This window comes from Myripristis murdjan, chromosome 4 (genome assembly GCF_902150065.1).
Source record: "Myripristis murdjan chromosome 4, fMyrMur1.1, whole genome shotgun sequence".
In the NCBI taxonomy this organism is placed as follows: Eukaryota; Metazoa; Chordata; class Actinopteri; order Holocentriformes; family Holocentridae; genus Myripristis; species Myripristis murdjan.
Genome location: NC_043983.1, coordinates 34,307,789 through 34,325,820, shown reverse-complemented (window position 1 = coordinate 34,325,820; position 18,032 = coordinate 34,307,789). Strand labels below are relative to the sequence as shown.

The 18,032-nt window shown below is 42.5% G+C and overlaps 1 protein-coding gene across 1 annotated transcript; it reads left to right on the top strand.

Moving 5' to 3' along the window:
* Nucleotides 1–460: 460 nt before the first annotated feature.
* Nucleotides 461–17,727, top strand: LOC115357396 (desmoglein-2-like). The gene is made up of 15 exons (XM_030048792.1): nt 461–576; nt 2,019–2,141; nt 3,057–3,215; nt 4,476–4,617; nt 6,081–6,243; nt 7,693–7,825; nt 8,558–8,743; nt 9,562–9,631; nt 9,725–10,085; nt 10,183–10,325; nt 11,136–11,357; nt 12,095–12,334; nt 15,342–15,472; nt 15,969–16,325; nt 16,711–17,727. The coding sequence occupies exons 1-15, from the start codon at nt 526–528 to the stop codon at nt 17,725–17,727; spliced, it is 3,498 nt and encodes a 1,165-aa protein (XP_029904652.1). The 5' UTR covers nt 461–525.
* Nucleotides 17,728–18,032: the final 305 nt, after the last annotated feature.

Here is an 18,032-nt window from a genome sequence, read left to right as displayed (position 1 = left end):
TAAAAAAATGCAGTTTGTGCTTATGATGGCAATGCATTTCAATTTTTTTTTTTTTTTTTTTTTTTTTTAGTGTTTGAATGGCAAATATCCCTCAGATTGTACTTATTTAAACTGGATCCACTAGCACCATTTTTTTTCACTATTAATAATACATGAATAAGTAAATAAATACAATTTCCCTGGTTGATATATTTTTCATCACACATCATTTGAAACAGATACAAACAGATTTTGGAGTTGATACAAATTTGTCTCACCTTGGTTAGGTTTTAGTTTTGGTTTTGCACTCTCTCTCTCTCTCTCTCTCTCTCTCTCTCTCTCTCTCTCTCTCCCCTCCCTGCCCTGCAGTGAGGGTGTGTGTGTGTGTGTGTGTGTGTGTGTGTGTGTGGGTGTCCTCTTACATATTCGCCTCCTCTGCCCTCTCCTGCTCAGACTGGATCAGGATCTCTTACCGGCTTCACTCGGACTCTAATTAGTTTCGTTTAATTTTTTTTTTTATCGGATTTCGGGAAAACGTCTCCTGTCATGAATCGGGTTTCTTCGCCCGTGTTGCTGCTGTCGCTGTCGCTGTTGGTGGTGAGTTACGTTTGGTCGTTTTAATTTTTTTTTTTTTTTTTTTTTTTTTAAATATATAGCTATTATTATTTGTGGTCAGAATGAGGTCTGAGAGGATAACTCTCTGTAATCCTCGCTTCATCTTTTGCTTCCATGGAGTTTTGAGCTCCGCTGTTATGGATCATATTTCTCTTCATTTGTGGGTGAAAATAAAAAAAAAATAAACTAAAAAATCTCCCAGAACCCCCATCAGCACTTACAGTGAATTTATATTTTACATTTGTTTCAGCCCAGTGTGGTGCTAAAGTTAGTTTAGTTTCGTTTTCCCTACACAGGCCATTCATATTGTTTTTTTTTTTTTTTTTTAAATAAATACCTGGTTGCCATGGTAATAATGATGCACTGACTCATTAATTATTTGAGTGAAAAATCTACCAAAGGGAGAGAGTTTCATGTCTGTCACGCAAGAATTTTCTGGAAGCATTCTGCAGATTTTCAACAACAAATAAAATGTCGCTCATCCTCAAAGAGTGAAATCCAGAAGTTACATCTTAGATTGAGCTCTAAATGTTTTATTATTATTTTTAAATTCTGCATGATAACTACCTGGCATTGCTCACAAACATGTTTTTGTTTTTGTTGTTGTTGTTGTTGTTTTGGCAACCATTTGGTAAAGAAAACCTCTGAACTTGTACCAGCTGCTAATTTCGACTTCTGCTAAAGACAGCTGGACAAAACACAGACAAGTTTCACTCTCATGGTTTCAGCAGCGAGACAGAAAAAAAAAAAACAAAAGGACATGAGTTCCTGGCAGACAGACTTGTGTTACTCGTCTGAAGCGTCACACGTTCCCCTTATTTTACACCACACAGTATTTACCCATGCCAGCTTATTCTTAAATGTGTTCCTCATGGGGGAAAAACACGTTAGACCAAAGAAAGCAACTCTTAAACTCTCCATGAGGGTTAAAACTCAGTGCAAACCTTATATGAGAAAAGCACAAAATATTACAAAAATCATTTTTAAAGTCATTATGTGGACAGAGACACTTTAGAAAACTGTAAAATTTTAAAAGGCGAGGTATTGAGGTAAACCCTTGGTGATTTCCATGCACCTTAAAGGCATATTCCAACGTTTTGGGTAAAATCCCTTTTTACTGACTGACCCAGACTGACTTACACCATTTTCAGCTGAGCCATTAGCTGGACTCCGCCAAAGTGAAAAAAACAACCTCACAGCGGCTCTGGGTCTTGTGTCAGTCTGGGTGAGTCGGAAAAATAGGATTTTGCCCAAAACGGTGGAGTCCTCCTTTAAGGTGCCTCCCAGCGTGCGCCTTTACTTATCTCTTTCTTCATACGGTCACATCCCATCCCTGATGTCCAGCTTCATTTGTGACATGCAGACAGATTCATCCCAGTAAACAGCAGTTAAAGTAATGATCTGTGTTTTTATTATGACTCCAGGTTGTTGTTGCTGTGGTGGAGGCGAATTCCTCGGCTCGTCTGGTAAGAAAGAAAAGGGAATGGATCCCTGCAATTAAATTAACTGAAAACAAGGACTACACCAGACACAAGACAATAGGGCGGGTAAGCCACTGGTGTTTTTTTTTTTTTTCTTTCTTTTACTAAAATCACTTCATGTTAAAAATCCAGATTGAATATCCTCAGCTAGGGTTAGGGTTAATGGCTAATCCTCAGCCACATGATCTAATTAATGTTGTTCAAGCAATGAGCATTAATTATTATTGTTATTCATTAAAGACAGAATGAGAAGGATTTTCCCTAAAAATCATACAAAACTAATCCTCTGCATCATGGCTCTGAGCCACTAGCAGTGTCTGTTGGTGTGTGTTGGTGTGTGTGTAGAGACCCTGCCCTCTGCCTGGATTTTCTTGTTTTGCTGAGCTCAGGACTCTTCTGCATGTTTGCCTCAGGGAAGCAGGTGTGTCGTTCCTAGCCAATCACAGCACAGCACGGTGCCAGATCAATAGCACCACATCTAATAGGAAGCTACAAAAATTGTGGATGCCAAAAAAAAAAAAAAAAGGAAAATAAAGGGAAGGGGAGTGAATGCGGGTTCAGATTTCACCCGCTGGAGAGTACTGAGGGAGAGGAGGAGGATGAAGAGTGATGGAAATTTTTTATGTTTCATTTCATCGCCATCCTAGGAAACAAAAACTCACTGCTGGCAGTGAGCTTAGCCAGGGAGGAGAGCCAAGTTTGAATGTTGTGTTTACAAACCACAACAACTTGAACATAAGATGAAATTCAAAATTTACAGCCGGTTGTTATCTTTCCTTTATTGCGATCACATTGAAAAATGCTGGTTTTGTTTGCATTTCTGCCAGTTTCTGGTTATGTTTCTTCCTTTGCATAATGTTGTTGCACATTTCCCTGTCTTGTTATTTGCCTTGTTGATCCTCTCACTGCTGCTATACCTACAGTTAAATAACCTGGTCAGTCCATGCTGTTTGCAACAAAATATTTTTCTCTGTGTTATAGATCCAGACAAATGCTTCTCAACATAATGGAAATGTGAAATACTACCTGAAAGGCAGAGGCGCAGATGAACCTCCTTATAACCGGTTCATTGTCAATGCTGGAACTGGCGAATTGAGACTGACCGAGATATTAGACCGGGAGGAAATCCACCAGTACAATGTAAGTGTGATGTATCACTTAATCTGTTCAATTCTATTCTATTCTATGCTATGTTGTTGCTGCTGACATTTTTTCCTTGATAGGAGTTACTAACTCCAGCAGCTGTTTTTTTGCCACAGGCTTGCAGTGTATTTAAAATGCACTACATAGTTTCTCAAGAAGCCACAAAGTCTCCACATTTTCTTAAAAAATCCCCACACTCGCTGATAGATGAAAGATCCTGATGGGATCATGAGAGGATGGCAACATGGGTGACCCTGTGACCCAACAGGGCATCAGTGTTTGAACTAACATGCTTGTTCAATTAATAAAAGAGAGGTGATTAATCACTGATGAATCACTCATACTCTTAATTAATTGCCCAATGACTTAATTCTGCTAAGACTATGTACAATAAGCAAGAGAGATGACTTTTCTTGCTGATCAGGCAAGAAAAGTCGTCTTGAGTTACTCATCAATTTTTCTATCATGACAGACTGGTGGATCTTTATTGGTATAGGAATCAGTTTGCAAGCATAATAACCATTTGGATAACTGATGAATTTCTAACACTGCTATTAAAACTATGACTCAGTTGCACAAACAGCAAAATACTCTAAAATGGATAAGGCTTTATTTACAAAATGCTGAGGTCATATACGTAAGGGAAAGGGAAATGGAGTGGAGACTTGCTGAATGAAGAAACATGAACTGAGAATGACAAATGAAACTGACTTGAAGTTGTACAGAGACTGGAACAATTAGACATCAAAGCACCAAGAGTACGTCTCCAGGGTCCTGTTTGACTGGTTAAGACAGACTGATAATAGGAGCAGGTGCTCACAGCTTCTGAGGCACGAGAATGTGCCGTAGGGACCCACTAACCCAAACCAATGCTGTAGGGATTACGGCTGATAACGTCCATTCAGTGGTGTGATAACATTCGGCCAATAGGGACCCATGCGGGTTTGAACCCTAAATCTGGCATTTCTTATGATGCATCGTTATCTTTCTATTAATTTGACTGTCAAGTTTGTGAAGTCTTTGTCACAGTGAAGACAACAACACCCACCATGGCATATTAACCTCCAGAACTATGTTAATATTTTGGGACATTTGTCATATTATAATCTTTTGTATTGTTATCTGGTGTCTTCAGCTTGCCACTACACTACCAAGTCCAGCAGTATGATGATGATGATGATGATGATGATGATGATGATGATGGGGATAGTGATGGTGATGATAACAACTTCTATACTGTATCTTCTGGTGTTTCAGCTGTCAGGTGTTGCTACATACAAGGATGGCTCCAAAGCAGACAAAGACATTACAATACGGATCAAGGTTGTAGATGAGAACGACAACGCTCCACAGTTTGGCATCATAGAACCCGGGAAGGTGAATGAACTCAGCCCTGCAGGTTGGTCGAGCAGAAACTTTCGAGTGTAAGCTAAGGTCACCCCAAAAAGTTGAAAAAAAGAACTGTAAAAATAACTGTAAATGAAACCCTGCTTTGTGGTTTTAAATCTAGAATGTCACCTCCTCTAAACCCCTTTATTTTTCGATTTTCTTTTATTTTTCAGTTATTTTCTGTAAATTGGTTTTGTCTATTGTTGTGGACCAGCTGCATTTTGGGGAGCTGACCTGAACTCTCCTGCTGAACAGGTCTCGGCTTTAGCTACATCACGCATAACATCCCTGCAAAATAGGCCTTCAAATGGACATTAGTACTCCAGAGATCATCAACAAGATGCTACAACTGTGGGTTCCTCATCCTTTTCTTCTTCATGAGAGCACCTACCAACATCTTGCCCTAACAGCGGGTCTAGTGAGTGAGCTTGTGACAAAGTGGACTCAACAACACCATTCACCACTCAACACACTGTCACTTATGTACCTGCTCATTATTTGTACAAGAAAAAAAAAAAAAGTCCACCTATGGGATTTTCAACAAAGCCTCCTGAGTCTGCCTTCTACTTCACAATAGACCCTCTGGCTACAACTATGCAAAAAGCAGAACACTCCCAGAGTGTTGTGACTGTGATCGTTGCGATTGATTTGTCTTTCCCCAAAGCGCTGATGAATGTCTCATCTCTACTTTTAATGGACGGCTCAGCTGTCCCACTACAACTCATCCATTTTGCTGTTATCAAAGTCACAAAATTGAGTCTTGAGTTTCTAACTTAATGTGTGGTTTGTTCACATTTTGACTTGAAGCGAGCAGCGAAGACCACATCAAGCTGTAGCGAGGTGCTGCTGAGATGCACAGATGCTGTAACCCTAACCCTAACCCTAACCCTAGGTGTTAGGATCACTTACAGTCTAATACTGTTTTGTAAAATCTTCATCTTTGTGTTGCCTAGTAGCAAAAACCATATAACATCCTTCACTCCCTCTTTTACGAGCAGCAGTCACAGCTTTGCTTTGTGAAAAGGTTTCAGCTCTGGTACCTCATTTGGGCAAGGCACATTTTATGTGACTGCAACGTCCCGGATTAAAATCTGGCCTGAGACCTTTGTTGCACATCATTGCCCTGCTAGTTTATTCTTCAGTCTGTAAATTGTGACAAAAAATGAATCCTCTCTGGTCAAGGAACAGTGCTGCAACTGTCTGTGGGAACTACCAGTGTATTTTATGGACCATGATGACCGAAATGTCAGTATTACCAGCACACCTTTACCCCATCAAAAATAATAAATTCAACATCAGAACACATGAGCCCAAAGGAATGCTGAAAAAATGCAAATTCTCTGGAAGATTTGAGAACCAAGAATAACTCAAATTACAGGTTTGCCCAAAAGTACAAATTTTAAAAAAACAAATACTCATATAACCAATAGTAGGGTTTATTATTAAAACAGCTCTGAAAACGGTTTCCTGCAGGTACTTTGGTTATGAAGATCACGGCGTACGATGCAGACGAGCCAGGCAATGAAAACTCTCAGATCGCCTACAGCATCGTGAGCCAGGATCCACCAGGCGGCATGTTCGACATCAGCAGGGACGGAAACATCTATGTGACGCAGTCCACACTGGACAGAGAGGTACGGACTGCAGCCACTGAAACACTGGGCCAGAGATGGATTTAGTCATGCAGTGGCTGTCAGCTCATCAGTGTGTATGGAGGTTGGATTAAGTTAAGCTGTTTTACTGAAAAAACAATTTGTTTTTTTCTGAAGATACTATTTGAGAAAACAGTAATTATTATCTTTTATTATTTTTGTTCTGCCTCTGCTCTCATGGAAATTCCTGTGTTCCCCCTTCTTTCACACCTTCTGGCCGGGAGGCATGCAAACAAAAGCATTTGGATATTAAATAGCTTAACCAGACACTGTACAGCCGAAACACTCAAACTGAATGCAAATTGGAAAGTTGCAACACAAGTTGATCAAAGTTGTCAGCTGTCTTGACTGTGAAGTCCCTCTCTCTGTCTAACATACATTTTCATTTTGTGGATCAGTCTTCTACGGCTAATACACAAACCTTCTATATCGCAAGCATACTGGCATACCTTGGCATACACAAAACAAAACCAGCAACAAAACAAGACCACAACAAACAAACAAACAAACAAAAAAAACATGTACAGGAACGAGGTTCCTTTGAACTAATTCATCAAGATGACATGGGACCCATATTGCTTAATATTTGAACCTGTCCAGTGACTGATAGAAAGGTGAAACCAATTTACTCCCATTGAATGTGCAGCTACCACATGGTAGAGACAATGAGCCCTTAGTATTAATTTTGTAGATGAAAAAGCTCATCATCGGCATACAAAGGAATTTTGTGTTTCGATGAGTCAGAACGTCAGAGATATTTGGATGTGTTGATAAGTCAAATATCTCAGATAAGTAATGCAACTCGATTCTGTCAATTATTGTACAGAGATAGTAGAGAAGGACATAGAGGGAGAATGACTTGCAGCAAGAGGCCTGCACCAAAATTGAGCCTGTGCTCACACGATAACAATATGTGTTAAGGTGAGCGACCTCACAGAACCTGTTTAAGGTGAGGCACCACAGGGAATAAGAAAAACAATCTACACTCTTTGTAGGAGAACTTCTTCTTTGTCTTCTTTTGTTGTGAAAAAAAAAAAAAAATCAAATTAGATAAGTGAATTTGCAAACCATTCTCCATGAATCAAGTCAGGCCAGATTTTCCCATTTCCCACAATCCAAAATCAGGTCAGTCTATGAATTGTCAACATATGAGGCAATAATGTAGGTCCCCAGTTCTTTTCTTTCAATAAATACTTTCCTCTGAGCAGCTGAGTGTGGTGCTTAAATTATGGGATTGTGTATTTGCATTGTGGATAAAACCGCTGATATGTTTCACATGATTTGTGAGCTGACAGCCGCACAGCCACAGTGTCAGTGAAGTAACCATGCATGCAGAATTTACCTTTCTACCTTTCACAAGTTGTGTCCTCTCAAAGGTTTCTGTCCTGTGTCTCACGATGAACAGTAATTTGTGTTTTTGTTGTATTTCAGAAACATGCCACATACACTCTGGTAGTGAAAGGTCAGGACCTGAATGGCAAAGAAGGAGGAAACTCTGAAACAGCCACAGTCACCATTAACATCCAAGATGTGAACGACAACCCTCCCACTCTGGAGAAAGAGCACGTGGGTTTGTTTTGCTGTAATGCATATATAGCAGACTATCTGCTGCATAAAATGGATTCACTGCAGAGTTGTAAAGTTTCATGAGCAAATGCTGTTAAATTTTTTAAAATTATGTCACAAATCTGGTAACTGGAGAGTGCAAAGACATTAAAACTCCTGTGCCTTCATCATGGAGTTGAAAGCAGGGTTTCTCAGTCTTTACCACCTTAACATCCACTTTCCTCTCTCAGAAATTAGTCTAGGCCCACAACATGAATTTTCTTTGAATTATTTTCTCTTAAATTAAGAGTGCCACGGCCACTGCTTTCCAAAAACATAAATAAGTAAATAATGTGATCTTGAAGTTTAAAAAACAGACATAAAAAACACAATATAAGTTTACAAAGGAAAGCCAAGTGCCTGGAGCATGGTATAACTTTGACTCCAAGCTGCTTTGACCTCATGAGTAGCACCATCACCTCCTCTGGCAAATCCACATTTGATATAATATGGATTTTATCTGAGTTTTCTGCGGAATACAACCCTGCCAACATTTGCATATGGTCTGAGAAACCACTTAGTTTTTTAAGTTACGTTTAGCCACAGAGAACTGATGACCACTCTTTGAGTCGAGTGGTTGAGAGTCCAAAGTTTGAATCACTGGAAAGGTTTTGTTGTGAGATTGTGATTTTTGTTATGTTCTGTACAAGAACTGTGACAGTGTCAGGAGCTCACAACCTGTTTTCCCTGCAGTACGAGGGCAGTATTGAGGAGAACACAGAGGGCGTGGAGGTGATGAGAATCAAAGCGGTGGACTTGGACTTGGAGCACACAGAAAACTGGGAAGCTGTGTTCGACATCATCGGCGGCAATGAGGCCGGCTACTTCAGCATCAAGACAGACCCGAAGACCAACGAGGGCATCCTGATGCTGGACAAGGTACTGCAGGAACAGAAACCAGGGAGCATTTGTGAGATTTTATCTGTCTTGGTCTGGCACAGTGGCTAAAAATACAATTTGCATGCTCCAGAAATATGAAAAGTGAGAGAAATCTGTTTCCCTGCCATGACAGAAAGATCAGAAAATGGAAAATGGATGGGCAGATGCATCATCTGTCAACTTAGAAGACTTGAGTTCAGTTCATAGCTCATGAGAGGAAGTTCAGTGCTCTGAATGAAGCAGCTCTGCTTTTCTTTTCTTTCTTTTTTTTTTTTTTTTTTTAACTATGACCAAAACCTTAAGACTAAACTTGTCCAAGTTGTTTTATTTGCCCAAACTTTAACCAAAGTTGTTTTGCCCAAAATTAATTGTTAGCCAACCTTTTCATAGACAAGCTCATGAATATATCTGGCACATGAGCTAATCTGTGCTGAAGGAATGTAATGTTCACATAATGAATGCCCTAAAATAGTTATCTCTTTTAAGGGAGCAACTTACAGAGGCTCACGTTTGTGTACTGAGTTTGGTTTACATTGTCTGTCATCATGATTGGCTGTCAATTAACCAAATCAGAGTTCAAATGTCTCTATATCTGCTTCGAGAAGCAGAGAAACAAAAAGAGAGAAATAACTGAGCCTATTTTCCAGTTTTTAAGTTTTTTTTTGCTGTTTGAGTGATCAGATTAGTCCAGCTGTACGGAATTAACAGGGAATTTTTGCAGATACACCTGGTTCACAGACAAGAGAAGATGGTGAGCTTGAAACCAACACTGAGCAACTTCTACACTTGTTTACTGATGCTCTGTTTACGTTCTCCAGGCTGTGAATTATGAGGATGTGAAGGATCTTGATCTACAGCTGGCTGTAAAGAACAAAGCTTCACCATATGGTGCAATAACCAATGTAAATATGGGTGGAGGAGCTGGAGCTGGAGGAGCTGGAGCTGGAGGATATGGAGGAGCTGGAGGAGCTGGAGCTGGAGGAGCTGGAGCTGGAGGATATGGAGGAGGTGGAGGTGGAGGAATTGGAGGAGCCGGAGCTGGAGGTGGAGGAGTTGGAGGAGCTGGAGGATATGGAGGAGCTGGAGCCGGAGGTGGAGGATATGGAGGAGCTGGAGCTGGAGAAGCTGGAGGTGGAGGTGGAGGAGTTGGAGGAGCTGGCGGTGGAGGAGGAACATATTCCATCAAAATCAAGGTGAAGAACCAGCCTGAGGGCCCACGTTTCAGTCCCAAGGTCAAAGCCATTCCCATCCCAGAGGGAGGCGACACTGTCAACATTAAACAGGTCATTGCTCGTTACTCAGCCATAGATGAAGATACTGGGAAACCAGCTGAGAACGTCAGGTCAGTGAAAGCGCAGATACACACCCACACAGATAAATAAAACCGTTAAACAGATATTTTTCAACACGTCACCAGGTTGACACAGTTTCTGCTGCAGGTATGTCAAGGGCTCAGATCCTGGCAACTGGCTGTCCATCGACCCAAAGACAGCTGAGATCAGACTCAACAAGCTGCCTGACAGAGAGTCTCCACAGCTGGTCAATGGGACATATTTTGCTCAAGTACTGTGCATATCAGAAGGTAAACACTTTACTCTACATTTGAATCCCTTGAGCTGCATTACCAGGGCTTCATATTAACATTGATCATAAGCCTAAAGCTGCTACATTTTGACTCTTATAATTTTGACAACTTACATTTTGGCCTATAATTAGTTTGACATCAATCATTATTTTCGACAAAATGCTATCTACAATCGAATTACCACTGTGGCAAATTCCTGAGAAGATTACTCTCATGGCAGTGATGAGTACACACTGTCAACAGCAGAGGGCAGCAAAGCTTAAAGAAAACACTGATACGAGGCTCTGTGCTCTGTGTGTAGCACAGGCTGCACTATTTTAAGTGACAGTGGACCACAAGCATCAGCAGCATCCATGAACAGTTTTTAATGGTTTTATTTATATGACCTGATTCATGAATTTTCAGTGTTAAACATCATCAAGTCAGGTCGTAGATGTTGCCACAGTTTATGTTTGGAACTATTTCAGATGAGCAGCCATGTACTCATGTGCTGTGGAAGGATTTTAAGCTGTACACAGCCCGCAAGAAAGCAAAGAAAGTAGTTCCTGCAGATTTACAATAGTACACTAATTTTCTGCTTATTTTTTATGTATAAATATATGTCCTACAAGAGGCTTAGCTCATTATTTAAGATGTGGTATGACAGCCTGGAACCTGGTACACAATGTTTGCTGAAGTGTTAGCACTGAGCACCAGAGACTTCCGGATGATGTTGGTGTCTCAGCACTAAGCTGACCAGTGGGACAATGTCCTAAAAAACGTCATGACGGGCCTGACCTGGCCTCCCTTCTGTATCTCTGTGTGCAGACATGCCCTCTAAAACAGCCACCGGCACCATAGCCATCCAGGTGGAGGACTTTAATGACCAGTGCCCCAAACTGACCAGTCACGTCCAGTCGATGTGCACCACTGCCGACGCCGTCACCGTGACCGCTGTGGATGAAGATGCATTCCCTAACGGGGCTCCCTTCACCTTCACTGTCATCCCAGAGGAGACCAAGGGCAAATGGAAGGTGGAGGGTCTTAATGGTGAGGAGAATACTTCTACTTTAAATAGAACAACGTCTATGAAAGTCTGTGTTGAATTCTCTATACATGGACAGTGTGAAGTGTGAAGGATGAGTTTATATGGCAGATGACTGTGTGGGAAAGGAAGAAAAGAAAAACAAGAGAAGGAAGAAAAAACGTAAAACAACTCAACACTTTTTCTTTAACTTTACATTTGTAGATTTCCCTTATTCATATCTCTATATTCTATAGTTTATAGTTAGAGAAGAAGACAAGGGAGAAAGATGGCCACCATTCACCAGTGGGACAGGGCACACAATACTGTGTGGAGATGGGAGTTTGGCTTTTTATTCTCTTTTATTATTTGAGCCACGAGTCTCTCGCCAATGAGTCATCAGACAAATACCACAACTCAAATGTTACATGAGTAAAGAAGTATTACAACTAAATTGTAGTTAAGAAAGAAAAGTAAAAGTAGCCATTGTGAAGAATGTCTCCTTTCAGAGCGTTAAATTATTTGTGCTTTAACTTGTAAGAGGTATTTTAATGTGGCTGCTGTAACTTCTCACTAGAAAGAATATGCAGATTAAGTACCAGTGCTGTGAAATTGTGCTGAGGTAAGGTACCTGAGCAACTCTACTGTTAGTTTCTACTTCTGAATTGGGCTCTGACCCAGGACATCAGGAAAATCTCTGTAGGGTGTTAGATGTTAGAGGATGACCCAGCCGAGAATCATGTGTCTGTGTTGTTGCCGGCAGAAACCTCGGCCATCTTGAGGGCCCAGGACGACATGTGGCCCGGTTCCTATGAGGTGGCAGTGGAGGTGAGGGACCAGCAGGGACTCGCCTGTCCAGACCTGCAGAGGATCAAGGTGGAAGTTTGTACCTGCGTGGATGGGAAGGTCTGCGGGTCTCGAGATGCTCTTGGTTCCCCCCGGGGAGCAGAGATAGGAGCTTCAGCCGTCGGACTGATCTTCCTGGGCCTGCTGATGCTGCTACGTGAGTATGATGTGACCTTCATCCTGTTGATGACCCACACGATCAAATGACTAAAACAGCAAACTGAGTCCTGTTCAACACTTAGACCCCAAACAGGCAATAAACAGCTCACATTTCTTTCCAGATATAAAGATCACGCTCAAAGCGTTTCCTAACACCACAGATGCTGATCTGTCTGCAAGAGCTTTGTGTAATATCTTTTCTTATCCAACTAATCTATGTATGTGTATGTTTGTCAAATTATTTTTTCAACAAAATTCTCCACAGTATTTTGTTTAAGAGAGCATCTGAAAATATTTTTCTAGATGTGATTTTTGGCCAGGCCAGCAGGTGGCAGCAAACACCAGAAGCTGTTAATCAGTGGTTTCTTTTTCTGACTGGGCAGTTATACCACATAAAGCTACCCATTGAGTAAACCATGCTTCAAACACACAAATACATACACACACACTCACACATACCTCCCCACCTCGCACATGCCCCAAACCAAACACATGTGAACACACACACACACACACATGCACATATACATGCACACACACACACACACACACACACACGCACACACACACAGAGGGTGCTTTTCAGGGAATTCTACTGAACTGCCTGATCTGCCACCCAATGGAAAACTTCCTCCGTCATACCGGGGCCGAGAACCCCCCCCCCTTAAGTAAATAAGGAAATGACTAAGGAAATAAGGAAATGATGCCAATAGCGCAATTACCAGTGGCCACAGAGTCAGCTGGTCTGCCTGTCATCGGGAGGCTGTTCCAGAGCCGAGTAGCCAGAGCTTTGTTTTTAACCTGGACTCTGGAAGAGTTAGAAGAGCCAGACCGGCAGACCTGAGGGCCCTGTGTATGAGTTCAGTTATATACCAGATCATTCAGAGCCTTGTATGTGATTAAAAGCACTTTAGAATGAATTCTGAAAGAAACTGCAAGCCAGTGCGGTGAGGCCAGGATTGGTGTGATGTGTGAGAATCACTTTGTTTTCTGGCTGCTGAATATTGAACTAATTGGAGCTGCCCTTTACCCAAATATTCAGGCAAGCTAACAAGGCATTACAGTCATCGAGGCGGGAGGATATAAGGGCATGTATGATTTTCTGTGTGTTGCTGTAGGACAGAACTGATCTAATTTTGGAAATATTCCTCTGTTGATAAAAACACAACCAGACTACTTTTTGTACATGCTGCTCCAGGCTCAAGTGATGGTCCTGGAGCTGACTTTATGTTGGGAGTGAGGGGGTCAAGGAGTGGTTGAATGTGTTGTCAGATGAGATGTTCAGGGGCAATGTTGAGACCTTTTGAGACATTCAGATGTTTATATCAAATATCTAATTTGCTAGTGTCTGAGGGTTTAAATGACAGGTGTAGCTGTTTATCATCCATGTAGCTGTGGAAGGAGATGCTGTGGTGATAAATTATCTGTCCCGAGGCTAACATGTACAGCGTTAACAAAATAGGTCTCAAAGTTGATCTTTGTGGTATTCTATGTTTGGTCTGAGCAGTGCATGAAGTAAATTCACCAACAGAAAACAAAAAATCTCCTGTTGACTAGATGTGACGAAAACCAGTCCAGGGCAGATCCACCCACTGTTGTAGTCTGTCTGTAAGGACAGAGTGGTTGATGGTATCAAAAGCTGCACTGAGGTCAAGCAAAGAAGGGCAGTTTCTGTGCTATGTAGTTTGGGGAAACCAGATTGAAACTTCTCAAAAATATTGTTGTTATTAAATGCCTGAAGTAGCTGGTCCAACACTCATCTTTTCCATGTTTTTGATTAGAAAGGCAGTTTGGAAATTTGCAGGCCCAAAGATGAGGTCTGCTATAATAAATCAGGCCCCAGTAAGCAAGTCAGATATCCCTGTTGTCCTCCTGGTTGCTGGTGTCAGGTGGTTGGTGTGGTGGTAGATTATTCCAGTGAAAACACACTCGAGCGTCTGTGATTTTGTGGTAAACTGTGAATGACAATCCGACTGAAATGTAGGAACAAGCCACTTACCCTTAATTTAAGTACACATACCCTTTCCTTTGCACCCTCTACTCCCCAGACCACATCACAAAGACCACAACCCCACACACACATCATTAACACGTACCTCAGACTCACCATGGATAAATAAACTTAGTTTTGACAAGCACGCCACAGGCATCGATGAAGGCTTCCAGTGAAAACTCTCCCACAAAGGCACCTTTCAGCCCATAATACTCAACTGCTCCCACCTGCTGCTTCACCATCTTAACCACTGTCAACAGTAACAAACTCATCCACATCACACACAATGCCCCAGAAACCACTGGTCCTCCCACCTCCAGCCTCTCAGACCTCAGCAACATCGCCATCACACACAAAGCACCTCACACGTCCCTTCAGTCCCCTCTGCCGCTGTGGTACTTACCATCTCCCCCATTAATTGTTATGGAGCTATCGATTGTATGTACAGTGGTCCCTCGTTAATCGCGGGAGTTACGTTCTAAAAATAACCCGCAATAGGCGAAATCCGCGAAGTAGTCAGCTTTATTTTTTACAATTATTCTAGATGTTTTAAGGCTGTAAAACCCCTCACTACACACTTTATACACTTTTCTCAGACAGGCATTAACATTTTCTCACTTTTCTCTCTTGTTTAAACTCTCTCAAAGTTCAAACCTTCGTAGAAAAATACGTCCAGTAAAAAAAAAAAACATGCAAAATTGCACTAAAAAAAATCCACGAAACTGCGAGGCCGCGAAAGGTGAACCGCGTTATAGCGAGGGACAACTGTATATGTGTATCTTTGTGCTTTTATGTGTGGTTCTGCATCTTTCCAGCTCATGTCTGTTTTGTGACATGAAGTTGGGCTGTGAGTAAAATGCATCAGTAATGCCAAAACTCTGTAATGCATTGGATAGCTGTTTTCAGTCTGTCCATGTACAGTCCCCTGATCAAATAAACCATAAATACATAAATAATAAGACACACCAGTGGGTGCAAGTTGGACTGAAATGTTTTGTTTTTCTGTGCACAGTCATTCCTCTGCTGCTGCTCTTCTGTAAATGTGGTGGGGCTGGTGGGCTGGCAGGCAACTTTACTGAGATGCCCTTTGACGCCAAATCACATCTCATTGCCTACCACACCGAGGGCCAGGGTGAGAACACGGTAGGCTAAATGTATTTCATGTACCTTATTAAAAAAACAAACTCAGTGCTGTGAGCTTGTGAATACTTCTTTTAAGAACTGACACCATCATGGAGGCCCTCTAGCTTCTCTTTAGTCTGTGTCTCAATGTTTTAAAGTCAGCTCAGTTAATAAACTGACAAAATGATAAGTGCATGGCTTTTTAGCTATCTTACTAGTCAGCAGGATAGATAAGCAAACATAGCAAAACAAATACACCTGCTAGAAACAACTAACAGTAACTTCTACAAAATCACGTCATTAGAGCAACACTGTGTTTGTTGAGCAACCAGATACTGGTGGCCAGAAAGCAGATGTTGGTTTGAAGGGCTTTCATTTGAGGTGACTAAGTCGCATGTTACAAACGAACCTCCAAGATTACCTTAACATCAGTTGTATCACAATATATCAGCTGAAAATGAATGCTTCTGTGTGTAAGGTCACCTGTTCTAATATTTTGACCCCTGGTCTATGACAGGAGGTGCCACTACTAAACATGCCAGCACAGGTGGATGGTGAGATGGTCGAAGTGGGCATGGTGGCTAACAACAGCGGCACAATGGCAGTTCCGGTTGGGGCTGGGGGTTTCCAGATATCTTCCATGGAAGGGGCATTCAACCAACATGGTTTCACAGGTGGCAACAAGGAAGGAGCATGGGGGATGATGGTCCAGGCAGACATGATGGGCCAGGCAGGGATGATGGGCCAGGGGGGGATGATGGGCCAGGGCGGGCAGGGCAGCGGCCTCTACTCAGAGTTTGAGCGCAGAGAGGCAGGAGGAGTGTATGATGGCATTGCTCTACCACACCACTTCTTGGAAGAATACTACTCTCAGGTGAGGAATCAGCTCATTGCTCCACCCCTAGGAATTTCTACTCCTAAATTCAAGTCACAATTTTTCCTTTATAAATAGGATGAAAAGTAAAGCCTTGTCCTGCGATGTGAAGAGTGAAGGAAGTGTACAAATGAACATCTTTTAAAAGCTGCATTTGTCTTTGAATGTTAAATACATAAAATTGGAAAAAGTAGACACAGCTGGACAGACTTAATAGAATGTGCTGATTTTCTTAAATAATGCTGATGACAGAATTACTATGTCGGAATACAGATAAAAAAGCAAAAGAAACAGACTTTGTCCACTCAAAGAACAAAGCACTTTCCTTGTTCATGTTTGAGGTGATGTGACATTTGTGTGGTTTCCTTTGGTTTTGTCTCTGCAGAAGGCAAGCTGTGCAGCGGACAACCAAGTGACGAAGGACAGTCTGTTGGTGTGCGACTACGAGGGCCAGGGCTCCTGTGCCAGCTCAGTTGGCTGCTGCAGCCTTCTGGAGACGGACAACGACCTCCAGTTCCTCGATGACCTGGGACCAAAGTTCAAGACCCTGGCTGAAGTGTGCAGTGGCAAGGAAATCCAAATTGAGCGGAAGAAAGAGATCAACCTGCCACCCATGCCCACCATCAACACTGTGACCTCAGTATCAAGTGTGATGTCTGCCCAGCAGCAGCCCCCACAACCACCACCGCAGCCCAAAGTCACTCTCCCACCACCCGAGCGGACCGTGCTGAAGGAGTCTTTAGAGCGTACTCACATGGTGAGGGAAAACGTGGCCACAGTGAAGGAAGTGAAGGAAGGAGCAATCAAAGTGAGGGAAGGGATGACAAACCAAGGCCAGACGGTTCTGCTGCAGCAGCAGCCTGTCTACTACACCACCACCCCCGTCCTGCAGCCTGTAAACTACATCGTTCAACCACAGCTTCAGAACACGATGCTGCTGGCTGAGACTCCGGCCACCAACCTGCAGGGCATGATCGTGGTTAACGGCGCCCAGACGGCGGCCGCCCCAGGCATGGTGTTACAGGGGCAGACAGTGATGTCCGGCACACCAGTTCAGGGCCAGAGCATGGTGCTTGTAGAGAGAGGTGGGGCTGTGGGGCAGGGAGTACATGTGGAGGGGCTTGGCACCAACCTGATCCACACTGGCAACCTGTCTGGCTCCCAGGCCATGATGGTGGTGGAGGGCAAAGTCCCGGTGGGATCCACACAGGTGCTGCAGGGTAGCCAGGCCCGCCTTGTGCAGGGAGGCACTCTGCAGCGAGGAAGTCTTTCAGGGTCTCAGAGTGTGCTGGTGGTCGAGGGGCCAAAAGCCAGTGGAGGGCAGCTGGTCCAGGGTGCAGGACTTCTCTCAGAGATGAGTGGCCTCTCTGGATCCCAGAGCGTCCTCTATAGCAAACACTGAATTATTTTGATCAGAGCTGAAAAAAAAAAAAAAAAAAAAAAATATATATATATATATATATATATATATATTTAACACGAGGTTAAAAAAAACGAGCGCTGGAAAAAAAAAAAAACTGCTTTCATCTTCCATCTGAAATTATCACCAGTAATTGTCACTCAAGTAGGCCTACGCCGGTTACATAGGCGGAAATCCCGGGGGGTCGAGGGGGACAAGACCCACATTTGGGGGGAAAAAAAACACTGTTAACACTAATAAATCATTTTGAATAATATAGTAATATTCAATGAAAGCACATTGCAAGC

Coding starts and splice junctions, on each gene's coding strand:
- LOC115357396 (XM_030048792.1), top strand. CDS start 526: ATGAATCGGGTTTCTTCGCCCGTGTTGCTGCTGTCGCTGTCGCTGTTG. Junction 3,216..4,475: donor AGGAAATCCACCAGTACAAT/GTAAGTGTGATG, acceptor CTGGTGTTTCAG/CTGTCAGGTGTTGCTACATA. Junction 9,632..9,724: donor GAACAAAGCTTCACCATATG/GTGCAATAACCA, acceptor CTGGAGCTGGAG/GAGCTGGAGCTGGAGGATAT.